Source organism: Cajanus cajan, chromosome 1 (genome assembly GCF_000230855.2).
Source record: "Cajanus cajan strain Asha chromosome 1, NIPB_CcT2T_4, whole genome shotgun sequence".
NCBI lineage: Eukaryota > Viridiplantae > Streptophyta > Magnoliopsida > Fabales > Fabaceae > Cajanus > Cajanus cajan.
In genome coordinates this window covers 64237235-64255453 of record NC_138517.1, presented here as the reverse complement: position 1 = coordinate 64255453, position 18219 = coordinate 64237235, and the positions used below count along the sequence as shown (strand labels likewise).

The 18219-nt window shown below is 36.6% G+C and overlaps 1 protein-coding gene across 3 annotated transcripts in view; it reads right to left on the bottom strand.

Moving 5' to 3' along the window:
* EMB2247 (protein EMBRYO DEFECTIVE 2247) overlaps window positions 1–18219 on the bottom strand; it is a 53105-nt gene that overhangs the window by 21153 nt on the left and 13733 nt on the right. For all 3 annotated transcript variants that reach the window (XR_002240332.3, XM_020367865.3, XM_020367866.3), the window contains 5 exons: window positions 12392–12540; window positions 12193–12310; window positions 11974–12090; window positions 10141–10361; window positions 500–589 (listed from right to left, as the gene is read on the bottom strand). Coding sequence is in view for 2 of the 3 variants with exons in the window: in XM_020367865.3 (XP_020223454.1) it covers window positions 500–589; window positions 10141–10361; window positions 11974–12090; window positions 12193–12310; window positions 12392–12540 (695 nt within the window). In the remaining variant the exon portion in view is untranslated. The remainder of the gene's footprint in view (window positions 1–499; window positions 590–10140; window positions 10362–11973; window positions 12091–12192; window positions 12311–12391; window positions 12541–18219) is intronic.

Below are 18219 nucleotides of genomic sequence, written 5' to 3'. Positions count from 1 at the left end.
TCGGCTAAGGAAACAATTCCTAGGAAAATAGAATATAATATGAAATGAAATTGAAAAAAACCTGATATAGACAAAGTTACAATAGAAATCTCATACAAGCATGAGCAACAATATTCTCACAAATATATACATAAGAATGAGAGTTTTATACTAACTCAGTTCTATATTGTATCACCTATATATAGTTGAATCAGCTAAATATATTATATGATAGTGTCTCTGCCATGTCAACGCCACAGGTTTTTACCACCATGTCTCATTTTTCTCTCCTCCAAACACTTACATATGAGAAAAATTACTAATGTTATCACCCAAAATAAACAGTACATGCATCATTTCTGTTCTGCCAATAACTATAAAAGAAACATCAAAGTAAATAATAATTGATAACATCCAAAATCCGCCACACATATACATTATTCAAATATAAACAGGCTAAAAATAGTATGTAATATCATCATTGTCATCAAGGATCAGAATCACATAAGCAAGCACATACCCAGTTTCAAGCATCGTAGTTGGATAAAATCGCTTCAAATCCTCTGCACATAAATCCGGCCATCCAAGGGTACTAAATGGCCATAGTGCACTGATAAAATGAGTCTGTAGTTAGTCCATACAATTCAAAGAAAAAAATTGCAAGAAATTTAACATGTCATGTAGATCAGGTTCCAAAACTGAAAATGACCACATCAGGTTTAAGATTTGCCAAAAACTAAGTTAAATTATTTCAAAATACGATTTCAGCAATAACAACACAGTTAACATACACATGGTGACTTAGAAAACAATAACCGAGAATTTTTTTGTTAAAATAATATATTTTGTATTATCATTATATGTCCTGTTTGAAGCTTATTCCTAACTTCTCCGTGCTGTTGCTGACTGTCATAGCCACATAGGGATCAGACTTCCTTTCTTTTTTATATAATGTACCTGTTAAATTTGCTAGTTTCTTAAAAGATTTGTTGTCCGTTTCAGTCTGATTGTATAGCTTTTAAAAAGCTTCCTTTTGTTGGCTGTGATAGAAGTCATAGCCTCTCTAATCCTATCCTCGATATATATATATATATATATATAGGAGTCAAGATCTGCTGACACCAATCTAAACACTTGCACCAAATCTTATGCTTTCAATAACTTTTTGTATAATACAAATTTAACCGATCTAACCATTGAATCATGTGATATTATACTCAAGATCATGTATATCAAATTTCACAATATTCCAAAATTATTTAGTAATTCATCACATTATTTAATTTAACGTATAATATAATATTTAAAATGTGTAAATATCGATTTTTGGATAACATATGTAGAAAAATTTAAATCATATAAAATTTGATTTATATGATCTTGAATATGATATTGCATAACTCAATAGTTAGATCGATTAAGTTTTCTTTATATAAATTTTTTTAAAATTTATAATAAGATTTGATGTGTTTAGACTTACACCAGGTATCAATGGATCTTGACTATATATATATATACACACACACACACACATATACTAGCGGAATGATGATAACATGCAGTTTATTCATATTCAAAACTTCAAGTTGGTATCAGAGCAACTAGGATCTCGCTCTGCTCTGTCCACTGTCCACCACCATCTGCCGCTATCTGCTAGCGACATCTTTTTCCAACAAACCCAGGGTTTGGTGTGTATTATGGAGCTCAACCTATCCCAAGTGAGTTTGAGGCAGTTGTCCCTCACACACCCCGATTCTTTGGAACATCCTGTCATGCACGTGCAACTCACACACTGCCCTCTCATTGCTGGAGCTTCATTGCTTGAACACCTTAGTGCTCATCGGTACCCTTTGTGTCTATTTCAGACCTTCGTATCTGTTTTCCGAAGAAGTTGGTTGTTGGTGTGTTTTTCCCTTCTCCATTTTTGGTTTCCTCCCTTCTCGATCCTTCTTGTATGGCATCTCCAGGAGGACCCATTCTTCCTATTTTTGGGATACCTATTACTGCAAAGAATCTCAGCGGTAAAAATTATTTATAATGGGCTGCCTCTGTGGAACTTTGGTTCCTAGGCCAAGGGTATCAAGATCATTTAGAAAAGGAGGACATTGATGCAACAACATAATGTCTAGCTCAATGGAAGAAACTTGATTTTAAGTTGTGTGTTGTGAGCCAAATATTTTGGGAATCAAGACCTTTAAAACTTGTTCTTTTAGGAAAAAGGCTCAAATCATCTATGTAAATGATATTCGGTGCCTATATGGTGCTACAGAAAAAAATAGTTTCTCTCAAATAGACTAGTGATGAAATGGTTTCTCATGTGGCTAAAGCTAGTGCTGTTCTGGAAGAACTGAGACAATGATTAATTAGAGGCACTTGAATATGAATAATTTCTTATTATTCTGAATTGATGGGTACAATCAAATAAATAGACAATTAACAGAAACCATCCCTAAAGTTTAGGGATTAAGATAAACTATAAATTAGGAAAAGATAAACTAATATATCTAAACTATATCTTAGAATATCTTAACACTCCCCCTCAAGCTGGAGCATATACATCATATACATCTAGCTTGTTACATATATATGTTATCCTAGGACCTCGTAAATATTTAGTAAAGATATCTACAAGTTGATCCTTGGAGCAAACTGAGGAGGTCTTGATGATACTGGAGAGGATCTTTTCTCTGATGAAATGACAGCCAACCTCTATGTGCTTTGTTCTCTCAAGAAAAATTGGATTAGAGGAGAGGTATAAAGCTGATTGGTTATCACAAACTAGTTCCATATGACTAACCTTGCAAAACTGCAACTCTTGAATTAAGAATTTTAGCCACAGGAGCTCACATGTGGTGTGAGCCATAGCACGGTATTCTGCTTTTGTACTTGATCGTGCAACAACACTTTGCTTTTTACTCTTCCATGAGACAAGATTACCACTCATGAAGACACAATAGCCTGATGTTGACCGTCTATCACTTGCATCACCGGCCCAATCTGCATCTGAATATCCAACAATGTCTGTATATCCTCTATTATTGTAAACAAGTTCGTTTCCTGGTGATCTTTTGATGTATCTAAGGATCCGAATATCTGCATGCCAATGACTCTCACAGGGAGAGTTAAGAAACTGACTTACAACCAAGGTTATCGATGGCGGATAACGGTCTATGGCGGTGAGGCCAAAAATCCTTTATAACTCTATGGCGGATGCCATGGCGGCCTATGGCGGACAAAAAAAAATTAATAATAAAAATATTTATATATATTATATACAAAGAAAATAGCAAAACAATAAATAACAAGTAACAAAATTAAATTAAAAGCAACATAATATCAACTTAAATACTTAAATATCATAACAACAATACCATAATTCATTAAGTCTCATAACATGATTGATTAAAACACAACAAAAAACATAGAAAAACAAGAGTACAAGAAGCATTTTGCTAATCGAATCATCCTTCTCATCATCATCATTCTCCTCCTCTTCCTCAATATAATCATTCTCTTCATAAAATAGGAACAATAATAAAATAGGAACTCAATATTATTTTAGAATTTATAAAAAAAATAGAAATTTAAATTGACCCAATTAGTAGAAGAATTAAGATTAAAAAAATTCTTGTTGCAGATGCAGCAACCAACTCATTAAAAATGAAGAAAGGATTCAAAGGAGTAGGAAAAAAATAAAGGAAAAAGGAGGATTAAAACTGGAGAAAAAAAAAACTTAGGTTTTAACTCGCCGGAGTTGCTCGCCGGAGTTGTTCACCGGAGTGCAAGACCACCACGATTCAGGTCGCCGGCCAAAAACGTGACCAAGGGGTGGTGGGCGACGGTGAACGACAGTGATCAAAGATGGTTTCGAATTTCATAGGTCCTATTCATGCCCGCGTTGTGGTTCAGGTCGTCGAAGCCGTGGACCACCGCGGTTCAGGTCGCCGGTCAGAGAGATGACCGGCGAGTGGTGGGCGACGGCAGAGGAACGTCATCGGAGACTGGTTGAAGGTAGATGAGCTGCGTTTGGGTGGGTGGCTGTCGTGGCTTCTCATTCTTCAACCCTAAAACCATTAGGGCATACTTGTTGGGCCTAGTTTGAAGCCCAAAACTGGCCCCAGACCCGTTACGTCCGCTATCACCTTTATAGCGTTATGGGTCAAAACGGAAATGGCGGCCGCCATGCCGAAAATGGCGGACGGCGCCACAAAACGCCATTTTGCGGATGGCGAATGGCGGCGAGGCCCAAAACCGCCCCGCCATACCGTTATAGCGGCGTTATAACGGTTTTTTGATAACCTTGCTTACAACACTGACAAGAAAGGATATATCAGGTCTAGTCATGGTGAGATAATTCAATTTTCCTACTAATCTCCAATATCTTCCTGGGTCAGGATAAGGCTCCATTTGATTAGGCATAAGCTTCACATTGGGATCCATGGGAGTGTCAACTGGCTTACAATCGGTAATTCCGGTTTCCTCTAGAATATCAAGGGCAAGTCAACTGAAGTAGGTAGGGCCGGAAAAGAAGTTTATGTATTAATACTATATCTGTATTAATACTATTAGGAAAAGAAGTTCTAACATGCTTTCCTAATTGACACGACTCACTCTAAGGATTCCAAGCGTGAGAGATGAGGTACCATTTTCTTTAATTTATTCAAGCTTGGATGACCCAGGCGATGATGATTTAAACTAGGAGACTCAACAGATGCACATATGGTAGAGGTAGAAGGCTAAAGGTAGTAGAGACCATGTGATTCAAATCCGACTTCAATCGCCTGTCCCGTACTCCGGTCCTGTATCAAGAAAGAATCAGAAGTGAAGGTTATGGCACAATTTAGTGACGAGTCAACTTACTTATAGAAATCAAATTAAAGGGACATCCAAGAACTAGTAAAATAGATTTTAATGGTAGTGGAGGGATAGGTGATATTTGGCCAATACCAATGGCTTGGACTTTTGACCCATCTGCAAGAGTGATATGATGTGGAGTTTTAGGTGATGATAGGCTAAGGAAAAAGGGAGACATTACCAGTTAGGTGATCAAAAGCACCAGAGTCCAAAACCCAAGGTCCAATAGACGTAGAATGAGAGAGACAGAAGGTTGAATTACCAGTGTGAGCAACAGTGACAGAGGAAGAGGCTTGTTGCACTGCCTTCAGTTGAAGATACTCTTTTTAATCATCGATAAATAATGAAATTGGATGATTGCCCTCAGATTCAATCTTGAGCTCTAGAGCTAAAGTTGGAGATTGAGCCACATTAGCTGTCTTGCTCGGAAAGCCATGCAAGGAATAACGCCTGTCTCATGTATGTCCATCTCTCTGACAGTAGGTACAATGGAGGTTTCCTCTACCCCTTTACCACGACCACGCCCTCGACTTCCATGGTCAGTTGTACTAGAGATAAAAGCAGAGGACTCAGATTCTGTGTTAGGATCTGCCTCCGGTGAAGGTCCCAAATCAATCGATCTGAGTTCTTCTACTATAGGAATGACAGGATTTGTCAAGATTTGATCTCGAACAGATCCGTAATCTTTGTGAAGTCCTTGAAGGATAAACAGCATAAACATATTATCAAGTTTGTTTAATATTTGTTGAGGATCATCACTATCAAACATTAGCTTGAGCTCATCAATAGTGGATTGAGCACGATTCAAATACGTCGGCAAATCATTATCAACCATTCGAAGGGTTGCTAGACCATGAACAGACTCATAATCTTTGGATATCATTGGCATAGACATTTCGAGCCTTCTTCCAAATATCATAGCATGTCTTGTACGGACAAAAATGCACCATTAATTTAGGCTCAATGGACTGCCACAGTAGAGATACAAGTTGATAATCTGCCCGTTGCCATTCATCTCTCACCTCTTTATCAACTTCGAACGCCCTTTTAGTAAGATGATCATAGAGACCCTTACCTAAAAACCACATTTCAATAGTGGATTGAGCTCATCACTATCAAACATTAGCTTGAGCTCATCAATAGTGGATTGAGCACGATTCAAATACGTCGGCAAATCATTATCAACCATTCGAAGGGTTGCTAGACCATGAACAGACTCATAATCTTTGGATATCATTGGCATAGACATTTCGAGCCTTCTTCCAAATATCATAGCATGTCTTGTACGGACAAAAATGCACCATTAATTTAGGCTCAATGGACTGCCACAGTAGAGATACAAGTTGATAATCTGCCCGTTGCCATTCATCTCTCACCTCTTTATCAACTTCGAACGCCCTTTTAGTAAGATGATCATAGAGACCCTTACCTAAAAACCACATTTCAACCGCAGTGGACCAATCCAAATAATTTTTACCATTAAGCTTTTCAGATGTAATAGTAGGTGATCCAGAAAAGGCAAGGAGAGCAACCGCCTTTTGTAAGATTCAATTTTTGGATTCTCCTTATGATTCTCTGCCATGAAGAGAAAAAGGAGAAAAATAGCAAAAGAGAAACTCAATCAAAAAACCACAGAAACAGCAAACAATCAACCACGAAACTCCGAGGTAGCCACCAATCAACCACGGAACTCCGAGGTAGCAACCAATCAACCACGGAACTCCGAGGTAGCAACCAGACGACCACGGAACTCCGAAACAGCAACCAAACAACCACGAAACTCCGAGACAGCAACCAAACGACCACGAAGCTCCGAAACAACAACCAAACGAGACGAAGAGGTAGGGCCGGCGAGTCCAACGGAGTGAACCGCATCGCAAATGGAGACCTGGAGGGCGACGTGTGAACCCCACGCACCAGCTAGCTTCCTCAACAAGAACAGCGCGTGAGAGCGCGTGAGACAGCAGCTGACAGTGGATCGAGACGAAGAGGCCGATCGACGACCTTTGAATGTGCAGGCGGTGTCAACTCCGGCAACAGCAGACAAAACTCGAAAACCCTAGATGTTGGCGGCTAGATTAGGGTTCCTGGACCAGAGTGCTCTGATACCAACTTGAATATGAATAATTTATTATTATTCTGAATTGATGGGTACAATCAAATAAATAGACAATTAACAGAAATAATCCCTAAAGTTTAGGAATTAAGATAAACTATAAATTAGGAAAAGATAAACTAATATATCTAAACTATATCTTAGAATATCTTAACAGAGGCAATAAAGAAGAAACTGGACAGGCTGTATATGGTGTTGATTTTTCGAACTCTGCACTTTGATTTCAATCATGTTTGTTAGATTTCATCTTAAAACCAATTGGCATTAAAATAGCTGCCCAACAGATATATAAACCGCATCCAGAGAATTGAGACAAGCTATGTGGGACTTTCAACACCCCCCCTCCACAAATGCCTATCAAACCAAGTGATACTTACCCTAATAGGTAAACCAAGAAGATGGGCTCTAAGCTCTAACACCATGTTAGATTTCATCTTAAAGCCAATTGGCATTAAGTGAAGTTGACCAAATATAAACCGCACCCGGAGAATTGAGGCAAACAATGTGGAACTTCCCAACAACGTTCGAAGAAAAAACTCTAACTGATCATGAAATCCCTTCAATAGACAGCCTTGTCATTAGGCTTCTCCAATGCCCACTAAAGTGAAGGGTAAAAATTTGGTTGGAAGTTATTGAGGTTTTGCAATGGTTTCTAATCAAGGGAGAGGGAAGCTTGTAAACCATGGAGAAAGAGGAGTTAGCAATGGTTGTCCTGGATTGCAAGAGAATGGGTCATTCTGAAGAGAGTTGTTACTCTTTTCATGACTTTCTAGAGAAGACAGCAAATTTTTTGAAGTCAGAAAAAACAGAAAAAAAAAAAAAAAAAAAAAAAAAAAAAGGACCTTGAAGATGCTTATCAAGAATATCTTTAATGGAAAGCCACATGTCAATCTCATCCATTCTATGCATCTTGTGTTTCACAATCAACCGCTAACCAAAGTCCATGAATTATTAACTTGGGTGCTTATGACCACAAATTGGGAAAAATCCAAGTCCCACATCGACTAAAGATTAAGCAATTAAATAGTATATACGTGGAAAATAACCCTCACCTTACAAGTCGGTTTAGTAGGGTTGAGTTAGGCTTAATCCACTATTCTAAGATGGTATCAGAGCTATCATAGATTCTTAAAAATGGGTCATCCACCATTCATTGATACATGCACCATGGGCATGAGGGGGTTATTCGAATCTCGCCAATCTTAGATCATTAAAAAAGGGCCACCTACCATTTATTCACGTACTAAGCCCAATAGTGTTGGACGTGAGGGGGGTGTATTGGGAAAAATCCAAGTCCCACATCGACTAGAGATTAGGCAATTAAATAGTATATAAGTGGAAAACAACCTTCACCTTACAAGCCGGTTTTATAAGGTTGAGTTAGGCTTAATCCACTATTCTAAGACCACATAGCTGGTAATGATTCTTTATTTTACTCCATGTCTCCTCTTAAATTTCCTCACCTTATTACCTTAGAAAATGGGTCTAAAATTGTTTATAAAGGAATTGGTCAAGTTTCTCTTTCTCCTCAAAATATAAACTTTGTTTTATTCATTCTTGACTATCCTAATAATTTAATCTCTCTAAGTCAAATTATCTAAGTCGTTAAATTGGTTCGTAGCATTTAATTTTCATTGCTTTGTCATTTATGAACATGATGCGGGTCAAATGATTGGTGTTGGACATGAACCCAAGGGCCTCTATTATTTTGAAGCACAACCATCTATGTCTTGTGTTGTTGTTTTGTCTCCATAGCTTCTTCATGATCATCTAGGTCACCCAATCCAAGTTGAAATTTTTGGTTTCTAGTCTAAAAAATTTGGATGTTATTGAGAAAAATAAGTCCCACAACGACTAGAGACAAGGAAAATAAATAATTTATAAGTGAGAGACAACTCTCACCTTAAAAGCTAGTTTTGTAAAGTTGAATTAAGCCAAAAACTCACTATCTAAAATGGTAGTTATCCTAGATCCACTAAAAGGGTCACCCACCATTTATACACACACCAAACCCAATAGTGCTTGGCTTGAGGGGAAAAACCCAAGTCCCACATCGGCTAGAGATAAGGCAATTAAAGAATATATAAGTGAAAAGCAACCCTCACCTTACAAGCCGGTTTTGTAGGGTTGAGTTAGGCTTAAATCCATTATTCTAAGAAGTTGTCTTCTTTCTTATCTTCACAAGGTGTTAGGTCAAAAGTTTATCAAATCATACTATAAGACGAATAGTAAAAAGACAATTAGTTGTTTTGACAATAAGTCTCTCAAACGAATTACTTCGTCTATAAGACAAAAGGATCTCACTCATATTATTTATATTTTTTGATAACTAAAGTACCATTGTCTATGTTAATACTTAGAGAAAGTTGTTTCCGACTAACACACATAGTTCCTCTCTTTTGGTACCTATAAGGTGACAAGTAACTTCCTTGATCAGATAAGAAATGATAATTTGGTGTAACACATTTGATGCTCACATTTAATGCACCAAAGGACACTTTTCTCCACAAGGAACGAAGATGAAGATAGATGAAGAAAAGTGTCTCACATAAAGGATTGGTGTATCAGAAACACTTAAGAATTTGCAATAATCATCTTCACAAAACACCTGCTTAAAGAAGCTTGAAGATTCAGAAAATACACACAACTATAGAAGGAAGAGAGACACTCAATAAGCATATTTGGAAGTTGGAACCACCATTAAATCATTACTAAAATTACTAAACCAATTTTTTGAGCAGAGACCAAGAACAAACTACAATAAAGATTTAAAGAGACAACATATAAGGGATGTTGTCATCTAGAACACAAAGTAAGAAAGAAGAAAGCTTAAAAGAAATGACTCTATTGACTACTGACTTCAATTATGTCATTAGCTAGGCATAATGCATTGCATTTAGCTGAGTGGGGCAAATAAAAAGCACAAATATCAATAACAAAAAGAATAAAGGAAAATAAATTAAAAAAATGTGTCAATATATCTACCAAGTAGCGAAGGACACAATAGCTCCATTAGCATACATCAAATATGCAATGCCATACACTCAATCATGCACATTATATTCTATTTATGGATGCCAAAATACTTTTTCAAACACTAGTTAGTTACATGACAACATTCTCATTTTTACTATGTACAAAAAAAATGTCATGTGCACCCCAAATTGAAAGAGATATAAAAAACAAACTACCTAGAAAACCAAGTATCGAGAACATCAGGATCTTGATATATTTCTACATCCTTCCCATATTTTTTGTGAGCTTTCTCAAGTGCCTCCTTAGCATTCCTAGCAACTATATAGTCCTCTTCATTGTCTTCTCCAGCAATGTACCATACAGGTATCCTATGTCCCCACCATAGTTGTCTACTAATACACCAATCCTTTATATTTGAAAGCCAATGGTTGTAAATCTGCCATGAACATAAATTACATTGTATTATTATTTTATTCACAAATTTTATTAGAAACAAGAGGAAGTACACAACGATGAGGGTAAGGTATCGCCTAAGACAGAAGACCAAAAAGAAAAAAAATGTACACAAGCATGAAGGACGTTGCACATTGGATTTTTTCTGTATCGTTGGTTATTGAGCATGAAAGAAAACAACTACTGCCATTGCTAAGACTTGGTGTAGATATAAAAGTCATTAAAGAAAATGATCTATTGACAGGTCCAGCATTAGAGGGTGGAGCTACCACTTGATGGCCAAAATAAATAGGGTTTTGAGAAATTTGATCAGCCTATTGCTTCCTCCAATATTGAGGTTGAGTGAAAAGGAGAAAGAAATCAGAATTTGATTGACTGAAAATGAATATGTTATAGTCACTAATATATACACAAGAGTAGTAACTAAATTTGTCACTTACAAGAGAAGCAACTAACTGTCTAGCTTACATAAGAAGCTACAACCAACTTACATGCAAAGCTAGTTAATTGATTTGTTTCCAAAAGCAGCCAATTATTTACACTATGCTAACATCGAACAATCAACTTGTTGAGATATAGTTTCTTATGATCAGTTTATCTTTATTAAGATAGGATAAGTTTGTTTTCTATGTTTATCTTTATTTAGTTTTATCTTTATGTAGAGTAAATTAGGATTTTATAAATATGTACCTTTTTAGATTGAACTTTGTGACTTAAAAGAGAAGCTACAACCAACTTACAGAGAAGCTACTAATTCACTAGCTTCCAAAGGAAGCTAGTTAGTTACACTATAGTGACATCATACAATCAACGGAGTAATATACTCATACATCCAAAACTGTTGGATCTAGATCTTCGTTTGACAGTCAATGGAACAAACCACATCTTGCATGTTGCAATGCTTGTTTTGATAAAAACTAGGGCATTGACTGTGCAGCCAATGCAATAGGATGAACCAATGTACGAGGCTCAACCTGATGAATTTCAGGGAGGGTGGAGATGTTTACTGCCTTACCCACACATGGACTATTTCTAAAACTTGAACCAGCAGCCTCCAAGTCAAAACACAACCTTATTTTCATTTGAATCCACATCAGTTTAGCCATTTGGCACGAAGATAAAGTTTTCAAGTGGATAAGTTTAGAACACCAATGATTGGAATTGACTAGTTTCCCTATCACTCAAATTTCTACTTAAGTTACAGTTTAAGTGAGTGTACCAAATGAAATAGAACATAAGTTCTCTTTATGGGGGTGTTGGGACTATGTAAACAAATTAGAGACAAGGAAAAGCCTCTGAAGAAAGCATTTTCTACACAAGAAAAAACATTGGGTTTGTTTGTTTAAACATAAAAGTAATTTTTTAAGAAGCAGATAGAAGTTGCTTCCTAAAAAACAAAAAAAGAAAACTGTTCATTTAAAAAATGTTTAGACAAACACATTAAAAAGTAAATAAGTGCTTATTTTATTAAAAAGAAACATTTTATAGGAAAAGAAAAAGTTTTAACAAACAGACCCCTTGTGTATTATGTTTAAGCAAATAAACAGCCCTTTTGACTATATGCATGTTAGATTGGATGCGTATGACTTTCAAACCTTCTCAAATCTTTCTGGAATGATGGTCAGTTCTCCTTTTTCAACTGCTTGAAGAGCTTTTTCAGCAAGAGGCTCCATGCTCACAAACCACTGCTTACTAACAAGTGGTTCTATAACCTGATTAAAAAATGCAGAAAAACTCTCAGTGAGAAAAACAAAGCAAAATAAATCAGAACCAAAATATAACCCACATTATCAACTAAGAAAATACTATCTTACTTCTCCACCACGCTGAGATCTGGGAACTCGTAATGTGTGTGGTTCCTTTTTCACAGCTAACCCTGTCTCCTCAAGCTCTGCCCACAGTTTTTTTCGACCCTCAAAACGATCAAGGCCACTAGTATTACATATTTGGCTTTCACATTTTAGTCACATTAACATTAAAAACAACAGCTTAATAAGATAGTTCTACAAATACCTGTACAGGCCAGTAACATCATTTAGCGTCCCATCCTTATTCATCACATTAAGTATCGGAAGACCAAGCTTTCGAGCAAGTAAATAGTCATTGTGATCATGCCCTGGACTAATTTTCAATACTCCAGTTCCAAATTCTCTATCCACAAGCTGCGACACATAACATCAATCAATACATATTAATAATGACAAGGATTTCACATTAGAATTTTCCATGAAACATTGATTGTAAAATCGTTTGCAGAAAAAAAATTAAAAATTTCAGACTTGTAACAAGGAAATATTATTGCCACAAGCAGAAAAGTTAGAATTAGAAAGTAGTTATTCATACAGGGTGTTATCAAGTTGGGATTGTACAAGTTGTATTACACTTCTACTTGACTCAATTCATTAGTTTAGATAAGCCAGAGAAAAAAGTGTGATTTTATACAAACCCATCCATTGATAATTATACAGAATTTACAATAGAGAAAATAAAAAATCACAGGCTAATTAATCTGATTGTCTCTCACAAGACTTGATATTGCACTTGTTGTAAGCGTTGTGATTTAGGAATGGTGTGCAAATCTTCAGCACACATAACTCTTATTTATAAAAAAAAAAAATAAGGATTTAAATGATATTGTATTATATGATATGATTAGCTAAGATATGATTAACCCTAATAAATCTCTACAATATCTTAACACTCCCCCTCAATTTGGAACATATATATCATATACACCACGCTTGTTGCAAATGTAATAAAACTGAGGCCCTTTAAGCGAGATTTTGTGAACACATCTGCTAGTTGATCACTAGAATGGACGAACTCATTTGTGATCTCTCCTGAGAGCACTTTCTCTCTTATAAATTGGCAGACTATTTCTATGTGCTTACTCCCCTCATTGAAGATTGAATTGGAGGCAATGTGAAAAGCAGCTTGATTATCATAGATAAGCTTAGTTCCTTGAGTGTCTCCAATTTGGAGTTTCTTCGGAAGTTATTGTAGCCATGTAATTTCACTCGCAACTGCTGCCATATCACGATATTTTGCTTCCACACTAGATCTAGCAACTGTATTTTGCTTCTTTCTTCTCCACAAAATCAAGTTACCTCCAATCAAAGCACAATAGCTAGAGGTAGACCTTCTATCAGATGGTGATCCTGCCCAATCAGCATCAGAATAATAGAAAATTTTGGCATTGCCTTTGTCCTCATATAGGAGACCACAACCCAACGCCTTCTTGATATATCTAAGGATCCTCATGACTACAATCCAATGGCTATCACAAGGATTGTTGATAAATTGGCTTACCACACTTACTGGGAATGCGATGTCTAACTTGGTGACAGTTAGATATTTGAATCTTCCAACGAGTCAGCGATATCTTTTCAACTCATCCAATGGCTCCCCTAACCAAAAAGAAGTTTGATGTTAGGGTCCATCGGAGTGTCACTAGGGTAGCAATCAACCATACCAAACTCGATGAGAATGTCCAAAGCATATTTTCGCTGGGAAATGGTAATACCGAAAGCAAATTGAGCAACCTTGATCCCCAAGCAATATTTCAGAGGGCCGAGGTCTTTCATTTTAAACTGGCGTTGAAGGTGAGATTTGAGATGAAAAATACCATTAGAGTAATCACCAATAATGACAATGTCATCAACATATATCACTAAGTAAGTGCAAAGACTAGATAAGGAGTGAAGGAAGGAAACAGAGTCCTCACATTGAGTCATACCAAACTCAATTAAGGTCGAGCTAAAGTGACCAAACAAGGCACATGGAGATTACTTCAAGACATAAATAGAACGACAGAGGCAACATACTAGGTGAAATTCATTAGAAGTAATAAAGCTAGGGGATTGGTCCATATAAACCTCTTCATGCAATTCACCATTTAAAAATGCATTTTTAATATCTAACTGGTGCAATGGCCAATGACGAATGACTTCCATAGCATTAAGGTCGAGCTGAAGTGACCAAACAAGGCACATGGAGATTACTTCAAGACATAAATAGAACGATAGAGACAACATACTAGGTGAAATTCATTAGAAGTAATAAAGCTAGGGGGTTGGTCCATATAAACCTCTTCATGCAATTCACCATTTAAAAATGCATTTTTAATATCTAACTGGTGCAATGGCCAATGACGAATGACTTCCATAGCAAGAAACAAATGAATAGAAGTCATCTTGGCTACAGGAGAGAAAGTATCCCCATAATCAAGGCAATAGATCTAAGTGTAGCCCTTGGCAACCAACCGTGCTTTAAAGCGATCAATACTACCATTCGGGGCAACCTTCATCGTGTACACCCATCGACAACCAACTATAGACTTGTTAGGAGGCAAAGGCACCAACTCCCATGTACCACTAGTTTGTAAAGCATCCATTTCATCCAACATTGTTTGTCTCCACCTAGAATCAGCCATAACTTCACCTATAGACCTCGGAATAGCATCAGAATCCAAAGAGGAAACAAAAGAAAAATAGGAAGAATACAATTGATGACAAGAAAGAGTGCATGCATATAAAGGATTAGGATTACAGGTAGATCAAATACCTTTGCAAATAGCAATGGGAAGCTCGGATATAGGAGGTTCAAGTGCAGGGAGCGTTTGTCGTATGACCGTTTGGAGTAGGAGATGATGCTGGATGATGTGTATGTGGAACCACCTGTCGAAGTCATGTCTTTCACTGATAAACAAGTAATGGTGGTGGATCAACAACTTCAACCGAAGTTGGAATATCAAGTTAAACATCCAGAGGAGGATGATTGTCAGCATCCTCAAAGAAGAAAGGAGAGGACGCAAAGAAAGAGACGTTAGCTGAAACAAGGTAGCGTTGAAGTTGTGGACAGAAGCAACGAATGTCGATATCCTTTTTGGAGACGAGAATACCCAAGAAAGACACATTTAAGAGATTGTGCAGATAGTTTATCTCTTCTTGGGGTGAGATCATGGACAAAACATATACATCCAAAGACATGAAGTGGGACATGATAGAGGTCATGTTGCGGATACAAGATGGTGTATGAAATTTGATTGTTGAGGACAAAGTGAAATGGAACTTTATGATGAAGGAAATGAGTACGAGTTGTCACAACCAAATGATGATTTTTGCGCTCGACAATACCATTTTGTTGTGGTGTAAGAGCATAAGAAATTTGATGAATAATACCCTGTGAGGAAAGAAAAGACTGAAATTCGAAAAACAAATATTCTTTAGCATTATCGGTTTACAAAATTTTAATTGAAGTCCCAAACTAAGTAGCCATTTCAGTGGAAAAACTTTGAAAAATATTGAAAATATCATAACGGTATTTTATTAAGAAAACCTAGTGCAACGCGAAAAATCATCAATAAACATAACAATAAGAATAACCTAAAATTGAATTGACTTGACTAGGTCCCCAAATATCAAAATGAACCAGAGTAAAAGGTGACGCAACACATTTATTAACATCTATAGGATTGACGAGCATGTTTAACTGACACAACTCACTAGATGGATTTCATCAAAGAAAAACTAGAAACTAAAAAGACACAATTTCTCCAAGATAGGGTAACCAAGGCACTGATGAGCAAGATCAGTAGAAGTAGAGAGTAGAGACACAAGCAACCAGTGGTGAAAGACGATACAATCCCCCAAACTCATGTCTTGATCCAATCGTCCATCTGATACGCCAATCTTGAACAAGAACAAAATTATTAACAAACATGACAAAAATTAAGGGTGCATGTGAGTTTACTAATGAAAATTATATTAAAAAGACAACCAGAAACAAACAAGACAGGATGTAAAGGGAGGTTAGGGAGTGGATGTGTTTGACCGATGCGATGTACTTTAATTTGAGATTTGAGAACCATCTGCAAGAGTAATAGATGGCAAGGAGGTTGAGAAAGACAAGTGAGAGAAAAAGGATTGGTTATCGATCATATGATCAAAAGCACCAAAGTCAAGAATCCAAGGTCCAAAAGAAGGAGATTGAGAAATAAAAGCTACAAGATTACCATATTGAGTCACGGTAGTGACAGGCAAGACAGATTGTTGGACTACCCGAAATTGAAGGAAATCATGATAATCAGAGGCAAAAATAGTGATGTTTGTAGTAGAGGCAACACTAGTCACTTGGGCAACGTTGGTAAACATTGGAGACGAAGCGGAAGTGGGAGCAGCCATGGGAGATGAGGCAAAGAGGGACCGAAACCAAACAGGGTAAAGTAGAGGCCAAACGGGGCCAAACAGGATCGTCGGAGGCAATCAACTACAGGCAAGGGGTCGTCAAAAAATGACATCACGCAATGGTGCCGTTCACGATGGTACTGTTCACGCTTTAAAAAAATAAAATTTTAAGCTCTAGATACTATGTTGTGATTTAGGAATTGTATCTAAACCTTCGACACATGTAACTCTTATTTAAAATAAAAAAAATTATAAAAACAAAAAGGATTTACATGGTATGATATGATTAGATAAGATATAATTAACCTTAATAAATCTCCACAATATCTTAACAATAAGTTTAGTTAGTCAAGTTATACATTGCCCCATAGAGGTCCAGTTTTCAATAAGGATGGAAATAGGTTAGGTCAAGCCAAGCTAGGTCAGACTTTTAATATATAAGTTAGAACTGTTCTACAAAATTAAAACTTAAACCTAGCCTATTAAAAGTCTATTTATATTAATAATGTTAATTAGGCCAATAAACTTAATTTTTAATAAGCCAACAAATTTAATTTTAAAATATAGTTTACTCAATATTATTAAAATTTAAATTTTAAAAGAAATATAGGAGAAAAAGTGAATTATTTCCTATTGGAGGAACAATCCATGCTTAGTCGCATGTTGACGTACACTCACGCACAGTTCATACGCTTATAAACCTGTAATGAAAAAAAAAAACAATTGTATAAAAAATATTTTAAATATTGATAATTTGCTTTTTCTTTATAAATTTATTTGTTTATTTTTTATTTATATTTTTTAAAATATATGTATATTAATTTTTTATTTCATTATATAAATAAATAGGTTGACTTATCAACAGTATTGTCAAATGGTTGTTATGGCGGCACCATAACGGCGCCATAATGGTATGGCAGCCGCCACCCGCGATCCATTATGACCGTTTTGCCTGTGTATGGCAAGGGTTCGCCATTTTGCATATGGCGACCATTACGACAGTAACGGCATAGCGGTTCTTGGTGTCATTATGGGCTCCTTTTTTTCATTTTTCCTGGGTTTGGGCCTGAGTTTTTCCTTCGACGAGACCCGCCACCTCCAACGCGACCACCACCACACAATTCTTCTCCATCCACGCGCGATTCTTCTCTTCTCCCTCCTCTTTTGGAATAATGTTCTTAAGGTCAGTTGATGCATCTGACTAAGACTGGTGAAAAGATATTTGAGTTGCTAGATTCTATTATGGAGGAGATTGGAGAGGAAAAGGTTGTCCAAGTTATAACGGACCACAAAAGTAATTATGTTCTTGCTGGTAGGTTGCTAGAGGAAAAAAAACCAAAAATATATTGGACTCCTTGTGTTGCACATAGTATAGATTTGATGTTAGAGGACATTGGTAAGCTGCCCAATATAAAGAAGACCATTCAGTGAGCTATCTCTCTTGTTGACTTTATTTATAGTCATTTAAGTACTTTGAGCATATTGAGGTTCTTTACTGGTGGGAGGGAGTTAGTGAGGCATGCAATCACTCGATTTGCAACATCTTGTCTTCCCTTAAAGAGGATTTATCAAGAGAAAACTAATCTTCGAAAGATATTTGTGTCAGAAGAGTGGAATGAAAATAAGCTAGCAAAGGAGGCCAAGGGAAAGGAAGCC